Source organism: Chaetodon auriga, chromosome 3, assembly GCF_051107435.1.
Source record: "Chaetodon auriga isolate fChaAug3 chromosome 3, fChaAug3.hap1, whole genome shotgun sequence".
Taxonomy (NCBI): domain Eukaryota; kingdom Metazoa; phylum Chordata; class Actinopteri; order Chaetodontiformes; family Chaetodontidae; genus Chaetodon; species Chaetodon auriga.
The window spans coordinates 27,169,510-27,188,809 of NC_135076.1; the positions used below are offsets into that span (position 1 = coordinate 27,169,510).

General features: G+C 46.5%; 1 protein-coding gene across 4 annotated transcripts in view; it reads right to left on the reverse strand.

Moving 5' to 3' along the window:
• Nucleotides 1–682: 682 nt before the first annotated feature.
• The window catches only part of ryk (receptor like tyrosine kinase), a 33,208-nt gene continuing 14,590 nt past the window's right edge, over nucleotides 683–19,300 (reverse strand). The window contains exons 4-16 of one of the 4 annotated variants that reach the window (XM_076727063.1): nucleotides 18,870–19,001; nucleotides 17,821–17,883; nucleotides 17,063–17,201; nucleotides 16,014–16,114; nucleotides 14,034–14,117; nucleotides 12,442–12,567; nucleotides 8,956–9,042; nucleotides 7,999–8,068; nucleotides 7,262–7,394; nucleotides 5,387–5,496; nucleotides 5,089–5,248; nucleotides 3,570–3,706; nucleotides 683–1,849 (exon numbers count right to left, since the gene is read on the reverse strand). In XM_076727063.1, the coding sequence (XP_076583178.1) occupies nucleotides 1,738–1,849; nucleotides 3,570–3,706; nucleotides 5,089–5,248; nucleotides 5,387–5,496; nucleotides 7,262–7,394; nucleotides 7,999–8,068; nucleotides 8,956–9,042; nucleotides 12,442–12,567; nucleotides 14,034–14,117; nucleotides 16,014–16,114; nucleotides 17,063–17,201; nucleotides 17,821–17,883; nucleotides 18,870–19,001 (1,454 nt within the window). In that variant the 3' untranslated portion in view covers nucleotides 683–1,737. Of the gene's footprint in view, nucleotides 1,850–3,569; nucleotides 3,707–5,088; nucleotides 5,249–5,386; nucleotides 5,497–7,261; nucleotides 7,395–7,998; nucleotides 8,069–8,955; nucleotides 9,043–12,441; nucleotides 12,568–14,033; nucleotides 14,118–16,013; nucleotides 16,115–17,062; nucleotides 17,205–17,820; nucleotides 17,884–18,869; nucleotides 19,002–19,300 lie in introns of all 4 variants that reach the window. The other 3 variants (XM_076727062.1, XM_076727065.1, XM_076727064.1) reach the window with 3 other exon arrangements.

A 19,300-nucleotide genomic window follows, 5' to 3' on the forward strand; every position in this document is an offset into this window, starting at 1 on the left:
CTGGCTCATGACAGACCTGAGAGGAAAGCAGCAGCAGGAACAGAGAGGCTGAGGCACGAAACACCAGAAAACTTGGGTGCTACAATAACTCACTGCTCAGGCTGGCACTGATTCCCACTCAACGTGTCCTCGAACGTTTCAGACAACGAACCGCTGCCACAAGTACAACCGACTGCATGTAAGGACGAGGACTGGCAATGCAGGGCTTTAAGGATTCTGCACAAATTAGATTTCACAAAACTTTCCATTACAGCATCGTGAAGAAGTGCAGCGTTCATGTGACATCGACTTCAGCCTAAAGCTATAGAGGCAAAACAAAAGCAACACAAAGAAAAGCAAGGAAATTAAGCGACGCAGGAATCCATAACAGCGTTCTTAGATTACGCACACGAGGACCTGTGTTTGGTAATACAGATACTTGAGGATTAATAGCTGGAGCTTTACTCATTTGGCTCTTTTTGCTATCAACAAGTGGACGGTTGGCAGCAGCAGAGGCATCGCTGTGGTTTGCAGCTTTGCAGGCTAAACACAAAAACATTCTTGTACCAAAACACTTGGCTTCAACTGTGGCTTTTGTGGTGCAAAACAAACAGTAACGAGGTATCAAGTGAAACAAAGAGAAGAGCTGCTGCTGGATGCACCGCGCGCCTTTGATGAGAGACGAATAAATAAAGAACACGGCTGTACTTAAAAGATCCCATTTAATTTGTGGATATGAATTCGGGAAGCAGTTTACAACCTTAATTCAACATGCAGTGACCATAAAGACACATCACAGAGACGTTAAAGGTGTGAGACGAAGAGGACACCGAGCTGGTTGTGTGTGTTCACAGTGATTATTAGTGTTCTAGTTACTCACAAAAAAAAAAAAAAAAACCTCCTGTGAAAGGCTGTGTTCTGACGCAGAACAATCAAGCTTATAAAATAAAAAACAAAAAGGGAATTCTGTCCCGAGGTCGTGATAGTGGAAATAAAATGTACAAAACAGGAAGGAGGAGGTGGCATTCAGACGATGATAGTGTCCAGGATTCAGGATTCGCTCCGGAGGGGCTTCAGAGTTCACGTGAGTCGCTCTGCTGGTTCACGCGTCCGATCCGTGAAGAGCGCAGAACTCGTCTGTGGCACAGTTTTTAGCGTCATCCAGAGGAACCTGCGTACCGTTCGCAAAGGTCTCCGAAACCGTCTCGACAGACCTGAATCTGGTTCCAGGAGGCCTCTCGTACCAGGCTGGAGCTGCAGGCTGGAGCTGCAGGCTGGAGCTGCAGGGCGGAGCTGCAGGCTGGAGCTGCAGGGCGGAGCTGCAGTTCAGAGGATGTTCAGACAGAAATGAAGCTGCTGCAGTCTCTCTGATCCACCACACGCCTACACTTTACACTGTTCCACTGCGTTAAAAACACTGCTTCGAGTTCTCCTTTAAAAACGTGTCCTGTGTCACGTGACCGTAAAAGACGAGGACGTCTTTCCAGCGTTTCCGTCCTCTTGGCGGGGGAAGAGCACCGTGTCCGCCGCTGCTAAGACGCTTCCAAAGCACATGAAACAATATTCAACAAAGACTCCTTTTACTTTGCTATGCTGTAAAAAGGTAATTCAGCTATATAAAAACTCCAAAAGAACTGTACAAAATAAAAGCACCAGCTGCTCGTTCCTCTGATAAGGCACATTCTCATACATGTGTTCCTTATGAACAGTGTCCTCCAGCTTTAATGTCGCTGCTTTGGGGGAAACACGAGCCTGTTTTCAGACGTAGGCGCCCAACGCTGCGTGGAACTCTGTCAGACACTGGACCAGCTGCTGGAACTTGGGCCTCTCCTCGGGGTCCAGGGCCCAGCAACACGCCATCACCGCAAACCTGCAGGACGGGGGAGGCGAGAAAGAGGAGTCCAGTTAAACGACAGGATGCAGAGGGAGAGGAGGAAGGTGGCCGCGGATCGAGAGGTACGTACAGGAGCTGCCTGTGCGGCGCTGATATCAATGAGTGAGATTTAATCATTTCATAATCAATGCACGGCCTCAAATGTTTTATTATGCAACCTCGAATATTTTGGAAAAGGAAGCCGTCACCTCACCACCTATTGTATCTGAAGGAAACCGTGTCGGGTTATTTAGCAGATTTCAGGTAATTATTGCCTTATCTCTGTGGGTGTTTGACACGACTCGGGGTCTTTCCAGCGTTTTCGGGGGATGCAAACAGAACGTGACTGAAAAGTGGGCACGAAACCTGTTTTTTCAGTCCTTTATGATGATTCCATATCCTCAAATTGTTTTGCTTTTAGCTGGTGTAATAAACTACCCGACAATGTGAAAACACTGAAAGAGCAATAATTTGATTTTCTTTGTTTTTCTGAACTTCTTCTGAAGTGTTTTCTGATTTGAGAAATCTAAAGGTGAGGAGATGAAATTACACATGATGGATTTGCTGTCCGTGAAGCTCAGAAACAGATTTTAGCAGCATAACTACGGATGGGAGCGAAAGAAGACGAGCAGGTTTGAGACAGACGGTTGAATGCTGCTGCAGAGACGAGGTGAGGACTGCATGCAGAGCGTTCAGGCTGAAGATGAAACATCTGAAATGACAGACGCTTGTCAGAATTTGACTGAAGAGAGTAAAGAGAGTCTTTTACGGTGAACAAACTGGTGGGATTTTAAGGCTTTACTGCGACATCTGGCTGCGTATAATCAACAAAAAGCTGGACAGAAATGACCTTTTAAACAGCGTCCTGATTGTTTTGGACTCATGGTTGTACACCTTGAATCCGCTCCCTTCAGCCAAAGCTTCGGCGCTCACTGACTCCATCAGTCATCACACGCTGATCCGCCCGGACGGTCCGCCGCTGCAGCTCTGAGCTCCAAATAAAGATCTAAATAACGACGTCGTGCTGGGAAAACGACGCCGTGGGCGAAGGCTGCTCCTTCTCCACAGGATGTTGATAAGCTTCAGAGAACAAACGCTGATCGCTGATCAGCTGCTGATCGCTGTCACACACACTCTTCACTGCAGAGATCTGCACACTCACATTACGTGTTTATAGTGATAAGAAGTCAGAGGACCAATCAAATCAAAGCTAGTCCTGTCACCTGGAGAGGCCACACTGAGTTCAGTTGAGTATTGATCACTTATTAGTACATTTAATAAAACACACAAAAGACTCCACAACCTCCAAACAACCGTCAGTGTTTTCAGGACGTTTTGTTCTGTTCAGTTTTAGAAGAAACTGAATATTTTGTATTTCTTGAGCTTATTTAAACATTGATTGTGTATTTGTTTTGATACTACGTGTAATAGCACACTGGCTGCTGCTTCTCAGTGGTCAATAATCCTTCTGATCAGGTGTTTTAATTACTTTATTATTTTTACTTCTCGTTCAGCCGATTCCAAAAAAGCTGGACGAGCACAAAGTGTCTCGATGAGATTTCTGTGATCTTGTTAAGACTTCAACAAACGCTGACTTTCAACTGCTTGTTTTGTCAATTTACAATTGTTTTCTGACCAATCAATTGACCAGAATCAGTGTGTGTGTGTGTGTGTGTGTGTGTGTGTGTGTGTGTGTGTGTGTGATGAATGGACGTACAGCTCGTCTGGACAGTTGATTGGCTGTGCTATTCTGTAGCCGTCCTTCAGGTAGGCCGACATCTCGAAGGGGTCGATGTCGACGTAGGGGGTCTGACCCAGAGTCATCAGCTCCCACAGCGTCACTCCGAAGGCCCACTGTGAAAACATGGCGTGCGATTAACAGCGAGACAGGACGGAGCGCTCGTTCACAAACTGTTTCTAAACACCGTCAACACGAGCTGTTGTCTTCGCCGCGTTAGCATCAGACCGCCATCTCTGAGCAGAGCGCGGAAAACACGCGGTGCCACTCGCATTCAGACACAAACTGTTCCACTGAAACAATCCCAGGAAACAATGCTGATGATTTATTTGGAATATACATCGCTGCTGCCAGTTTTTGTTAAGAGGCTGAGAGTAAACAGTCGGGTGGGTGTTATGTTTAAGGAGGCTGGGGGGCTCCAGCGAGGGTCGACCTCGCGTGACCCTTCACTCCCAGGAGGGAGCGTTCGTGTCTCTCTCGTTATTAACTGTATCTAAGGTGCCTACTGCGGGCGCTGACCCTAATCAAGGTAAACTGGGCAGCTCTTCTGACCTGACGGTGACTTCTGAACACACTAGCCTCTGTTGTGTTAGCGCGTCTTAACCACGTGCAGGACTTAGTGCCATCTACTGGTGAGGCTGCTTCTTCTTCTTCAACGTGTGTGTGTGGCTGTAAAAGTCATGAAAAACGTGAATGGCGGAGCAACGTGGCGGCCTGCTCCCTCTGTAGATATTAAGAGCTCGTTCCAAGGTAACAAAAACACAAGGACTCTGATTTTCAGGTGATTCTACACTGATGAAAACATCCTCATGAAGACCAGCTTCCATTTCTGCCAACTCAGCCACGTAAATCTTCCACGCTGGAGCTTTAATTTAACCGGGCCTTTAAAGGAAGTGAAGGGAGTGATTTAGGGGCACCGTGGTGGGAGGGGGTGGTGTACGGTAATCCATCCTGTTCCTGAATCAGTACCCAGGCCACTGCCAACATTCCCCGCAAGGTCTAACAGACACTTGCTCATCCTGTCCAGCTCGGTGTCCACTGAGAGTATGGAGTCCTTACGTGACGCTACGCAGCTCCAGGTCTGGACTTTCCCTGACGCCCAGCTGCTTGGTGATGCCAGGCCTCTGTTAACTGTAAGTGCAGAGGAGGGGCGGGATTGCCATGAAGCTGCGTGACCATAAGAGGAATGTGGAGGGGTGGGGGCACGTCTGACTGGTGTCTCAGAGGATCCGTTGGGCTTCCTGAATGTCTCTGCAGCGCCTCCTCTGCCATCCCGACACAGGAAAGAGGGAAGAGCCAGAGACACACTCCGCCCTTCCCCGTGACACCTTGACCAGGCGTCTAAGAATGGCTCGGATACGACCGCTGCCATTTCCTGCATCACCTTCTCTGTATCGTGTTCCCTGAAATCTGTTTTGTTTCTTCTTGGCATCCCAGTTGAGGCACAGGGGAGGTTAATCATAGGATTGCACGGTTAAGCTGCAAAAAGTAAACTCACCACGTCACTGGCGCTGGAGAAGTCGTTGTTGAGCAAGCTCTCCAGGGCCATCCAGCGGACGGGCCGGTTCTCATTATCCCCCAGACAGTGGTAATCCATGGGAAATAGGTCTCGGGCAAGGGCATTGTCTGTGATCTTCACTTGCATGTTGTCGTCAATGCTGTCAGAGGGGGCACGAGAGAGAAAAGTCGGCGTCTTTATTTTGTAGTAATTAAATTCCAAACCCAATCACCCGAAAGCTTCAGGGGAGAAGTGAGGACAAATGACGGCAGCTCCGAGTCGGGTCAGGGACACTTACACGCAGTTCCTGGCGGCGAGGTCTTTGTGAATGACCTCCCTGCGAGACAGGTAGCTCATCCCGCATGCAATCTGAATGGCCATGTAAACCAAGTCTTGTTGAGAGATCGCCTGAAAGGAAATGAGGGACAGAGAGACAATGAGCAGCTGAGAAGCAGAGACAGGAAAAACACAAAGGGGGGGGGGGGGGGGGGGGGTTCAGCCGACGTGACTTTACTGTGGAGAAAATGGTCTCCTGTGTCAAACTGTTCTTATTTCCTTTGAATATAGCATCGGTCAGAGATGGGAGCTCATGCACAAACACTTTTCCAGTCTATGATGGAAATGCTACACGCTGACTTTTCCTCTAGCGCCACCATGAGGTTCACTGTTAAAACTTTAATGATCGTTGAACTTTTCATCCACCACTACCATCAGGTACTTTGTGCTCAGTGCTAATTAGCATATGTTAGCATGTGAAACTTTTACTTTTGCTAGCCCGCTAAACTAAGATGGATATCTACGCCTGCAGTCCTTAAAGTCCACATGTTAGCATTGCCTTTAGCGCTGTGAGCAACGAGGCTTCATCGTCATTCATCAAGTGTACAAACTGAAGCTACATCAGCACCAAAATGTACAATTACATTATCGACATGGACCAGAGGGAAAACAATGTGAATCACATGACTCAGAAAGTCCCTGACTCAAAGGTTTGAGCCGGAGTCTGACATTAAAGAAAGTTTGTTTTGTGCTTGCAGCTCCTGAAGGGCTTGAAGACAATAGCTCAGCCAGCAGGTGTGTCAGAGAGGACAGAAGGTGAAGCAGCTCTTAGAAGGTATATAAACATCCTGTATAGCTTTAAAGACAACACTGAGCCATAAACGGACGTGTACTCATACATTTCTGTGGCTGATCTAATCAGCTGCACAGTGCCGGGCTCAGACACACACGGCGGAAATGTTTGGGCTGTTTAATGCTATCTGACAATGGACAGTGTGATACAACCTAAATTAATTCATCCCACAGCGGAGAAATAAGGTTTGGCAACCAGCGGACGGAGATAAGAACACTTAACGCTGTGTGTGTCTGCACGCACACGCAGCCACGTTAACAGAAGGCCGTCAGTGGAAAAAAGACAACTGTGGAAAAGGTCACCACTCAACACTTCTCCCTCAGTGTTCCACCTTCCAAACCAGATGTTCACGCTCAGAATGAATGGCACACTGTAGTGCTGCTCCCTCAGCGCTTCCCCCACAGCTTTATCTCTCTGCACTGAAACATTTCAGATTTATAGCTCAAAGTTTATTGCAACTGCACAACTTAATGACTGTGTCTTTGTCTCCTACAACTGCCAAACCGACATAATGAGATTGCTGAGAAGGAAGGTGCTGATGTGCGGCCTCAAACTTTACGAAGCGGTTTTGATTAATGCAAATGGATGGCAAGCTTCATCTTGTGATTGCGAAGTGTTTGCTACATCTGTATTTTGGGGTTGACTGATTGGTTGGATGTGTGCTGCGGCTTTGCCAAGCACATCAAAGACTCCCTGGGGTTAACCTGTACAAAAGCTTGATTGTCTTTATGTCGAGAATAAAAATCTGCGCCCTGAGCAGCGGCTTCATGACTGTATCAACAGCCACTCTAATAACAGTGTAAACAGTAGTTACTGGGAGATGTTACCTGGTGTTGATTGCTTCAAACACACAAAACCTTCTTTCAGGCTTCACTCTTGGAGAGAATCTGACTTTTCTTCCAATTTGGAGGATTTATTTTAATAGCTTAATAAATGTCTCAATCCAACACCATACCTGACTTGCACTGAGGCATTTATCTTAATGGTTTAATAAGTGACTCATGTTTTTAGGTCCACCACATGTACGCCGCGCTGAAGCCTCACCTGTGGGTTGTTAGCCTCGGCTAGCTTGCACTGCCGCAGGAAGAGCTTGAGATTCCCCCAAGCCATGAAAGGCAGCAGCACCATGGGCTTCTCTCCGTCTTCTGTGCACACATGACTTATGGGCAACAGGTTTCTGAAGGTGGAGAGAAAAACCAGCTGAGCAACAGGAACCTAGGAAGTGTTAACATAGACGTGTAGATGCTTGCTAAGCATCACAGGGGTTCTTGGAAAAAGAAAGTACATGCTAGGAGTAGTCATCCAAACCATTACCAAACTATGGAAGAGGAAGTAAGAGAAAATCTGTTGACCTCATAAAGAAGAAGGAGGATGGAGTGGATCAACATAAAGACAGTGAGTCACAGTCCAAACCTCCACATGGTCATGACCCCCGCTATCAAGGCTACAGCAGAAAAAGCTCAACTGCAGTGTCGCATTTGTCAGAAAAAGTGTTTTGTTCTCCTCACAGTTTCAGCTCTGTGTAAAAATGTGGTGTTCTTTCGTCAGCACTCAGACCGAGACTTTTCAAAGACGACCACAGGAACTGCTCTGATGGAACAGCGTTGGCTTAGCAGCAAACCAGAAGTGTGACTGCTGCGTTAAGAGCTGAGGCTGCTGCAAGGTGGACAGGAAGTGGACAGCAGTGACGGGCTGGTGCTTGCGCGACGTGACCTCCTGGTCTCAGACGCATACAGGACGCCGCCGCACAGAAACAGTGCTTTGTGTTCACCTCCACTCACCTGTGATGAAGTCCGCGAAGCTTGCAGCTTTCTGTCAACATCATGGTCACCTGCACCTCCGACGCGTGATCTGAACAATTTCATCAGACACAAGATCTCAATAGAAAAATAAAGCTGAACTAGAGTGACCTGAGCGGTCAGAAAGTTGAAAAGTTAAGGACATATTTTCAGCGCTCTCAGACCCCATGCAGGGTTTGATTTTTATTGTTTTCCCTGCACGGATTGCTTTGCCAGCAGTCATTTGTAGTGGGAAACTTCAGGGGAAAGCTGACTTGTGCCAAGCTCACTGAGGTCCAGTTTTTAATCTGTGTATGCAGCTTTGCCATCGTCTGGTACTTATGGAAAGCAGTATTGTTCCCTTCCCAAAAGGCACATGAGGAGGAAGTAAAGACTCTAACAGAGCCAAGACTGGCATGAGGATATTGTTCAGTGAATGGTATCCACCCCTCCCTGAGTAAACATGAGAGAATGGAGAGGTCAGAAGGCAACTGGCAGAGAAAGCTGACACATGCCGCTAACAAAGAACCTGACAGCCGCACATTAAGGAGTCCTTTCACTGGCATGCAAACCCTGCAGCATGAGTAAGACGTATAATTCATTAATTGTCAAATTTATGTGCCTGGTTACTGGATGGAAACCATGTACGGCCATCTGTTGAGGCCATTAGAAAAACACCCACCGTTTCCGATAGACAGTGTTTGGTTAACAAGCTGCGGGGATCGCCACCACTATCGTCATTCGTCTTCAGCATTACAATCACGTTTTGGTCTAATGACGCTCACTGAGCATTGCAGCTTTTGCTTCCGCCACCTACACACTTCTTGAAAAAACCCACAGTCTGTTGCACATTAATTTGAGAGATAGGAAAACTTACAACACACTTGACTTGACAATATTTTCATTTCTCTGCCAGCTGAGCATTCAGCTGTGCAGCAAACGGCAGGATGGAGCTCATACCTTTCACGGTCTTCACAAAGACCTGCTTTTCCTTACTGGGGTCCTTTTCATCCAGCAGCACGCCGTGGAAGATGCGGCCAAACGTGCCTGTCAAAGACAAAGCGCAGGGTTGTGTTTGAGGAAAAGGGCAGCAGAGATACAGCCAGAGGCGCCACATGCAAAGACCCAAATGTCACCTCACTCACAGGCCGCCACGCCTGGCTGCTCAGCGGACAGAGACGGACAGTTTTCTGCTTAAAATGCTTTGTCTCTTAATGGGATCAGGCAGCTTTGGCTCTCGTCAATCTGACAAGAGCCAAAACAAGAGATTCACTGGAGCTCAGAGGACTTTCCGTCACTGAGAATAAAATCCGTACGATGTGGAGAGGCAAAGCGAGCGTTCATCCCCTTTGTCTAAACTGTCACCTCATTGCTCCAGGACTTCACTGAGGTAAAGCGCTGTTTAAGAAGATAAACCATCAACATAAACTTAGAAAGAAATCTACGCCCTGAGGCTAACTACGCCTGGTGTTTCAACAGGAGAGAAGACGGAGCATAACAACAGGGTTAGTGTGAAACTGCCCCCCCCCCACCACCACCACCACCCTGCCCTCCACCTTCTCCGTCAAGCCTGTCTGGACCTGCCGGCTCCCAAAAACAGATCTCAACTCAGAGTTCAACTGCCTCTGAGACACGTCCTGTGTGTCTTATATTTGTAGCTTCTTTGTCTCATGTGTTCAGTATTTATTCAGCATTTGCTGTAGTTTTGTATGCAGGATCTGATGTACGTGAATCTGCCCCGACTGCATTGGCAAACTAACCACATCAAGCTAAATCAGAATGTCGGAGAGATCCATGAGTGCAGGTATCTGCAAAGACAGGCACACTGTGCAGAATCTTGATACGAACCTTTTACCTACTTTTCACTGCCTAGTATCAATATTTACATCGAGATAGCAGCTGTGGTTTAAAAAGAAAACTCTGCACGAGGCAAAGTGCAGGTACAGGCATCATAAAGACTCAACAGCTGTCCCTATAAAGACACTTCACCTTTACAAAGTTCAATCAGGCACACATCAATAAAAGCAAGTCACAACCGTCACAAGTACAATTAAAATATAGGAGCTCTCTAAAAAATAGACCAAGCAGCTGAGAAGCTGACCAGAGGCCGTGCTGAGCTTGTGTGTGACACTGAAATCTGATTTATTTGTTGAAAGTTGTTTAAACAGGAGTTGCGAGCAGGTCCGGCTTAGGGACGGTTAACAAGCCTCAGAGGCCACGTTAGCAGCTCTGAGAGCCTGTGCTAAGGCAGCAGGGTGCTGTGGGCTAAATGCTAACATGCTCACAAAACAATTCTAACATTTAGCAAGTAATGTTTAAGATCTTCTTTCAATGTGTTAGCATGCTAACATTTGCTTACTGGCACTAAACCCAAAGTACAGCTGAGGCTATTTGTATTGTTTTGGTATTTGGTTTTAAGATGAAGTATCTGACCTGATGGTGAGCCTTGATAAAAACTCAGAAGTTATTACAATCAATCTCGAGGGGAACGTGAACGTCTGCAGAAAATGTCACGGCTGTCTGTGCTGTAGTGGTGGAGATAATTCAGCGTGGGTCACTGACTGTTCAACAGAGTCGAGTCGCTGTCAAAGACATATTTGGAGATCTGGAGACTGAGACTTTGTATTGGAAACAGTAAGATGTAGAAATAAGCGACAAACAGCTTGAACAGAGAGCAGAATGAAAGTAAACCATCAGAAGACCTTTAAGTGGCATTTCAAAACAGAACACCCACACTTTTCTCTTCCATTGTGTTGTCGACACCCTTGGGTAACTGTTACATCACTCACACAGCCACACTAAACCCCAGAGTGGGCAAATCTCCAGGAAGTGAAGTACAGTCTTGTTCAGTTCCATCACTCCATGACGGTGCTGAAACGTCTCCAAAAGCATTCAGCGTCAGAAGTGAGAGACTGACGGAGCCAAGCTGAAGCCCCGACACTCGTGTTTGTCTTTGATACAGAGCCAAAGACGGAGATTTAGGAACTTCAGCTCTAAGACTTTCTGTCAACGTGTAATACGCCTCAGCAAGAACAAACCTTTGCCAGTTTAGCTTCAGATCTGATCTGATGAGGCATGCTCGCACGGGGCAGGAAGAGGGCAACCATCGTGTTCATACACACACACACACACACACACAAATCACATGTTTGTGCAGGAGGATCTAGAGTCCACCAACACTCAGCGTGACAGATGTTTCGCCTTCATGGACTCCACAAAATAATGCAACAACTTTTTGCAGAACTTTAGATTTTTTTCTCGCACCTGTTGGTATTTCACAGCTGTTAACAGGTGCAAAGTCAAGCTTGACAGTATAAATCTTAAACAGTCTGAGGCTCTTCGTCTGGTGAACAGAGAGTTTCTTGAGCAAGTCTTGTATTTTGTCGTTAATGTGTGCAAAAGCATCCCTGACCACCGGCGGAGGCGGTCTGGGCGACTGGATTAAAGTGTTTCATATGCATTTTGGATGGACGTGCACCTGTATGCTTCCATTGCTAAACTTCACAATTGAGCCCCATGTCGAATGAACTCCTAAATTTTTGTGCTGTGGAAGATAATCTGGAGCAATATTCAAATTTCAGAGCTGGGAAGTTACAAAGCTCGCGGATTCCAGCAGCCGCGCTCATTTTTTTGGCTTTTTAATCACCTTCTTAACGATCGTCTTAGGAGGCCTCTGTCCCCCTCTTCTTTCAGTAGAAGTGTTTAGATATAAATACATGTTCTGGACACTTTCTTTCTCATCATATTTCAGTGAAGTCTTAAATCTTAATAGGAGCTTTGTACGATCGGAGAAGAGAATTGAGAAGGGTAATTCTCTGAAATTGAGAAATACAACTACAAAGGATATGCACTGTACCTACGAGGGAAAAAAAATGGTAACCACTGTGATCAGCACCTCTCTGGAGAGCCAGCAGACTATAATGTCGACGCCTTTCTGAAGAGTACAAAGTAATTTGGGAGCTTCTTTAGGAGAAAGTAGGGCCGAACCGAATCCTTCACTCACTTTGACATTCAAAATCAACTCTCTGATGTGTGTCGCAGGGCTTTGCAGAGCGATGAGTGGGGCCTGGGTGGAGCAGAGGGACAGGTGCTGAGAGCCGGGGAGCTCTGAGAGGACAGAGCTGGGGACAGACCGGAGCTTCTGGACGAATAAACACCCAGAGTCACACCAGAATCTGCTCTGATCCGGAGTGGTTTATCGGCGGGAGCAGATTAAAAAGTGGATCTATCTTCAACTCAAACCGCAGAGGTGCCGACCTGCACTGTCCTTAGTATCTCTTGGTTGACAGCTAACTGATGGGGAATGATGAAGCTGATGACTGATGATGAGGAGTAAAGTGGGGTAAAAATTCACTCTTTTTTTTTTTTTTAGGGTGACGTCGTCATAAGATATGATGACAGACATTCGGTCCGACCCCGGGAGAAAGAAAAAGGACAGACATGTACCTTCATGTAGGACATCTCGTAGTGTGACTCTCTCCCTCGAGATGGCGATGTCCTTCACTTTGGCTTTGGCCTCTATCAGAGTTACGCTCCTCAGGTCATTCTTCTCTATGCGGAGAGACGGGTAAGCTGTGTGGATGGAAAAACAGACTCACTGAAGGCACACATGACCCAAACGTAAACAGAAGAGACTGACAGGTGCTTCAACTCTGATTAACCCTTGAAAACAACCCGGGGGACTTCTGCTTTGCACAACTTCTGACGGAGTCACTTTTCTGAGTCAGAACGGTTCCTTGGAAAATCAGAATCAACATTTGAATTCAAAGAACTTCAGCAATTACAAGAAACACAGTCAGCAAGACATGCACAGCAGCCTGCACATGTTGCATCAAAGCAACTTCATGCAAAGTCCTGTCTTACAGCACCGGCATTACATAACCTCCCTATACGTAATCACTGTCATTAGCTGCTGGCTGACTGGGGTACGACAGAGTTTGAAATACAAAAACACACACAAAAAGGTCCTCGCAGTGTCTGCACACAGATGAACAAAGAGTACACACACGACCCCTTTATATCAGCATATTTCATGTGTACACACCACGTCAGCGATGACAGATAACACTTTCTAACCTCCTGCCTCTGCAGCTCACTGCCACTCAGGAGGAAATGCCAGGCTGAACTGTGTACAGTGACTTAGACAGACTGCAGATAAAACCAGTGGATGAATGGAGGCGAGGGAAAAGTCTCGAACAAACAAACGCCACGTAAAGTTGGAGGCAGCGACTGTCAATCTGCTGACGGCGGACAAAAGCCTCCTCTTGTTCTCGTGAGCTACGTCTGAGAGTTTGAAAGGAGCTGTGAGCTTCATACATGAAGCTAAGGCTTCAGTCTCAAACCCCATCTGGATCCAAAGATGCCTGATAAGGTATTTTGATCAAAGTGTTGAATCTCTGCTGAACCGTGGAGTCAGTACAGGTCAACGCTGCCCCCTAGAGGTCAAACTAAGACTGACTCCACAGTTCAAGCATAACAATTAAGACACTACAAAAACTGCTGATGACAGGAGCAACTGCACACACGCTGGGCTCTGGTAATACTTTCCAGTGGAAAAAAAGCTCTGAAGGCTGAAGAGGTCGGTACAAGCTAACGCTAAAACCAAAGACATTCAATGTACAATAACATAAAGCACAGAAAAAGCAGCAAATCTCGGCAGTTTAGAGGCTTCAGCGCTAATCTGTGACTTTTCCCTTGAATTCCAGATGCCAAAATAAGTTTCTGTGTAACTTGTAACACATAACACAAAAAGCTGCCAAACAAAGATGACAGACAGTGTTAGTATAAAGCAGGTGAGACGCATGAGTCAGGATCCTGAGGCCTGAACAGCCACCAAGAGGAAGGGAAGTCTTTCAGTTATTGAATCTCTCTAAGGACGAACTGTCACCCCACTGCTCACGACCAGTTCTCACCAGAAGCAGGACACGAAGGTACAGAAGTGCAACATTCATTAAAAGTTCAGAAAATTACGACAAAACACAAGACGACAAAGCAGCGTTATAGCTCTGAGTCGTCTCTGGAGCTTCACTGGAACTTACTTTTGGTTTCATGAGGGGGGGCACCAGGGTTTTGGAAGGAGGAGGCAGCAAGCTGGAGTATGGGTGCAGAACCAGGGTGATTGTCTAATGACAAGAGGACAGACAGGGGGAGGGAGTGGAGGGTGGGACAGGGTGAGAAAGAAGTGATTTAATGGAGAGCTCACGCAAGTTACAACATGACCTGAATGAATGAATGGATGTTCACTGTAATTGTCAATTTTCAGCTCTAACACAAAACATCAATCCAACCAGGCATGCTGGGAAAATGTGGTGCAAATAATCACATTCAGCAAAGCGTAAGACATAAAGAGAAGGCAAGTGGAGGAGAGATGTGGGTTGTGTCCACAAGAGGGCGACAGAGGATTACACACTGACGACCAGGCAGGAGAACAGCTGGGGTGCCTTTGCGGTGGTTTCCAGCGTGAACCACAGATATCAGTTTCAGTAAAACAAGATTAATGCCATCATTATTTCATGAGGTGGTTACAGTCAAAGGTTTGATTCCCTCCACAGACACATCAGCCCACGTGTAGTCAGACCAGCTGCCTGTCCACCACTCTGCACGAGGAGGAAAAGAATCCACGAGTCTCACTGACGAATGACTGTCAGATTAATTATTCCTTCTTTTTGGCTCAGAATACAGTTTCAGTTCAGCAGCAGTTGTCCTGCTTCCTCCAGAGACTTCAGGAAGTTGTCGGTCCTTGCCAGGAAATAGTCAGAGACCTAACAACCTGTGACGCCTGGTGCACACTGGAGGACTTCCCAATCTTAACTGGTTTTAAAAAGGTGGGAGAGCACAGATTTGACCAGTTTCACCAAAACCAATTCACATGTTGTACAGATTAAACAGATGAGATATAACGTATTAATTCAGGCCCTTTAGAGGTGTAGCATTAACGTGCGTCTTGGGTGGTCCGATCACATGTGGATAGCTGCACATACGTGTTAATCATGCCTCTTCAAGGCGTCCAGCTGACCACCATGTTTGTTTGACTACCTCGGAAAGCGGCTCGAGCGACTGGATCAGAATGAGTCTTGGTGGTCGATTACACTTGTATTTAGCGCTGCCCACTTGTGATCTGATCACCCAAAACACATGTTAAGGCAAAGGGTAAGCAGGGTCTTGGTTCCCGATGGACGTAGGCAGGATAGCTGCTCCCCCCTTCCCACCACGGTGATGCTTTTATCGAGGCAACCCTTTGTTACTCACACTTAAATTGAGAGGACAACTCCACATGGTGAACATAATTTGCTCAGTGCAAAGTTTATACTGCAAAACCAGATTATTTCCACTTTCCACTAATACAGGACAGACTCAGCCATAATCACAAAAGGGTGTGAGCCAAGAGAACAAGGGCTGGGTGAGTAATCACGCTGCCACCGAACACCAACAACAACAGCTAACAAAGAACTCGAGTGGAGGAAATCACACCGCTAAGAGATCACATGTCCAAAGTGAGTCAGTCCCAGTGCGGCTCTGAGGTATTAGCAACTTTTTACTTCATGTGTTTGTTTCCCACCATGTTCTATATTTACATCAGTTTCAAGCAGATGAGCTTCTACCAGTCCAACATAAAGGACTGCTTGTGCCTCTCTAACAGCTCGACAGCTGGCCTGACACGAAGCACACGGTGAGCACACTGACACATTACTCAGACAGTAATAGGTCACAAGGGACAGAAAGAAAGGGAACATCACTGCAGGAACTCTGCTCTTCATTACAATCGTATGACACTCGTTAAGCTAATCAGGTCATTCACAGTCTGTTATTGCATTTGGAAAAGCATGCACATTGGCAGATGCCGGTGTGAGAAGAGAAAACAACAACTACGGGCGGCTGAATCAGACTCGACGTGCTCTTTAGGTGCCATCTCAGAGGTGAAATTAGCTTCACAAAACGTTTCAGATGTTTTAAAATAAGACATGAAATGAGGCTGCATCTTGTTACGGGCTGCCTTTGGGGTAAGTAAACGCTCTTACTGGTGACGGGGGCGGCGTTGTTTGGAGTGTCCGCCCTCAGGTACTGCGTGGTCTGGGTGGACGGCTGAGAGAGGCCCTGCGAGCTCCCACTGTCGCTCACACTGAAACACACAAAGGAGGAACACGGAGCAGTTATCCAGAGGCAAGCCATCACTAAGTTTGAGTCAAGTCCTTCCTAAGTTCTTTGTAACTACAAGCTAGTTTCAAACTAGTCAATCACTAAATCAGGTTGCAGCACTGAAGCTGAATATCTTAGCCAGAGAAGATCTCCACTTAATTAAGACCTTTGTATAACCAGGCTATGTTTGATCTCACAATGCTCTCCAACAGACACTGAACTGAATTATAGACCAACTAAAAACACTGAGGCTGCAACTAAAAATGATTTTCACTGTAAATGAATGTTTAGTTTCTGATTGTTTGGTTGATGAAGTCAGAAAACAGCAAAAAATGTTGATCAGAATTTTCCAGAGCCCACAGTAACGTCTTCAGACGCCTTCTTTGTTTAACTACTAGTCTAAAACCCAAAGATACTCAGTTTACCATCATAAAACACTACAAAAAAAAAGCTAATATTTACATCTGAGAAGCTGAAGGCAGCGAATTCTGGGTAGTAAGTGAATCAAAGTACTTTGGCAAACCAACATAACATCAACCAGATTTAGTGAAAGTGTCACATTTGACAGATTTCCATGAGTCTCAATTCAAATGTCCCGATGCCGAAGCTCTTCAAATCAACAGCAGAGGGAGGATGTAAAGATCTCGTTTCACATCGATATCTGATGACCTGCGTTGCTGCCTGCAGCCATCTGGAGTGGAGGCTACAGGAACTGAACAACAGGAAAGCTACAGTGCAGGTTTCAGCTTGATCTAATCCTCTCTGTGGAGATGACCTATTTCTGTTGGTCTTTGAACGGCAGCATTCTGCAGAAAAATAACTTCCACAGGTGACAGATACAAGGCTGCAGACCTGCTGCGCCGTGTGCTGGTTTCCATTGGCTGATATTCAGCAGTGACTGCGGCCCGTTTGGACAAACTGAAGAACAAACCTGTCCTCCATCTCCACTCTCTTCATGCTGTGCAGGTGCAGGATGGCCAGGATGATGGCCACGAGGAAGATGACAATGCAGCACACGCTCACACTGATGTAGAATACCTGGGTGGAGGTGGTGGGGGTGGTGACACCATCTACTGATGACAAGAAGCCACACATTAACAGTCAAGTCACAGCAATGGAGAAACTCTGGAAAATGGGGCATCGCTGCACACAAAACATCAGAAAATGACAGAAAGCTTTGGCGGCATTTGCTATTATGAAAGATCAGAGGAAAAACATGAGGCTAAGACCTAAAGACACGACGGAGAGAGAAACTTTAAGTGCACCGACGGCTCCGCTCTGCCTTAATGGAGGCCTGGAAGAGTAAAGGCTGCGTCCAGGATGAGAGCTTTTCTCATCACCTCTCTAAAAGCCTCTGAGGGCCCGAGGTTCATCGGGCCCAGCCAAGCAGAAGGGAGACAACCCACTAATGGCAGTGGGGGTAGTGGGCTCGAAAAGAGTCTGAATAAAACCCACTGAAAAAAGACAAGCAGTCTGAGGGGTGGGGGCTGAAAGAGCGCACTTCAATGGGAGAATGAATCCCTCTCTTTGGGCTCTGACATCATTCGCCTTGGTTACGGAGAGTTTGACTGAAGTGCAGACTTCTCATTAATAACGCAGCCTTGGTCTGATCAGGCCGATGCCGCCTATGACACACGACACACGGAGCTGTGAGACAAAGACAAGCAGAGCTGGAGCCAGATCACTTACAGTCAGGCCGTGGTACAGTGTTGTTGTTGAGGGGAATGTGAATACTCGGGTCAGAATCCATTCCTGTTGACAGAGAAAGGAAGAATCACATTAACTCTGCTGTCAGACTTCATCCACACAGCGACATATTCAGTACAGTATGTACAGCTCAAACATCTAATGAAACTACAACAGGCCATGACGAGGCTGAGAGGCTCATGGACTTCAAATATAAAGCAAATCAGAGCGATGCCACATTTAAAAGCTGTTAATGCTCCATTAAAGATGTGCGTCTGAGGTGAGGCTTCGCTAATCAAGAACATCCAGAACTGTTCCCTCTGATAGTTCCTAGGACAGAAAAGGACTCAGTCAGAAGCCCAGAGACAGAAACCTGGAACAGTTTTTAGGTCACGCTCCTGAGCTCCTAAAAAGGCCTCTTGGCTCCTTGAAAAGTTCCAGTAGTTAAAGTCAGTGAGCTCAGGGGTGTGATTACATTATCACTGTCTGTCCTCTGCCACAACACCACAGGTGCAACCCAGGGAAAGAAAGGCGTCAGGTGTGACGGCTGAAGGTGCCTTCAGAGCGCACAAAGAATCTCTTATGGCTGCGACTTTGACTCGCGCTCAAAATAAGACGGGGATGAATTTGTTTCCACGCGGCGTATGGCACGAAGCCGCTCGGCCACATGTAATTACCTTCAGCTTGAAAAAAGCACAGAAGTGAACACAGAATACAAAACCTCTGACGCACAGAGCTGGCAAATTCACGCAAAAGCCTCGACTCTCCACGCGCTCCACGTTCTGAACAGCCTCTACTGGGTCAACCCAACAGACACTTTTAGGCGTTACAGCAGGGAAAGCACAGGTGTTACTAATAACATTCACGACGGCTCTGCTCCGCTGAAATGACCCAGCAGGCACGGCACCAATGCTGCTTTCAATTACACCTGTGCTTCCCCGGCTGTGGAAAGGTCTACAGGTGGATAAATGATACTGGCTGCACTACTTTCTCGTTGTGTACTTCTGACCACACCTTTGTTTAGATTATTGTCTCTTTTTGAGGATACTCACTTTTGTAGCACATTTTCCTCCTCTTGAAGTTGAGCACTGTGTAGTTGTTGGCATGGATGGTTAGATTGAGCTGCACTGTTAAAACAGCCTCTCCATCCACCTTGCCGGAACAGAAGAGGTCCACTCTAAACACTGCACACACACACATTCACACACACATCATTTAGGAAACCTTTTAGATGTGTGATAGCTGGTTTAAATCCACGCCTCACCTGTCAGAGATGCATGAAATCAGTGAATCGGTGAAGATCGACTTAGTTGTGAAAGTGGTTTTGGTTTAGCAGAATCGTCTGAGAGCTGTGACTGTAAACCATTAGCTCTCACTTTTAAGGCTGAAATCTTCACACGTGATGTATAATTTCACAATGACGTTACAGTACAGTCAAAAATTGAAAAACGATTAAGCTAATCCATCGAGAAAAAGGTTCAAA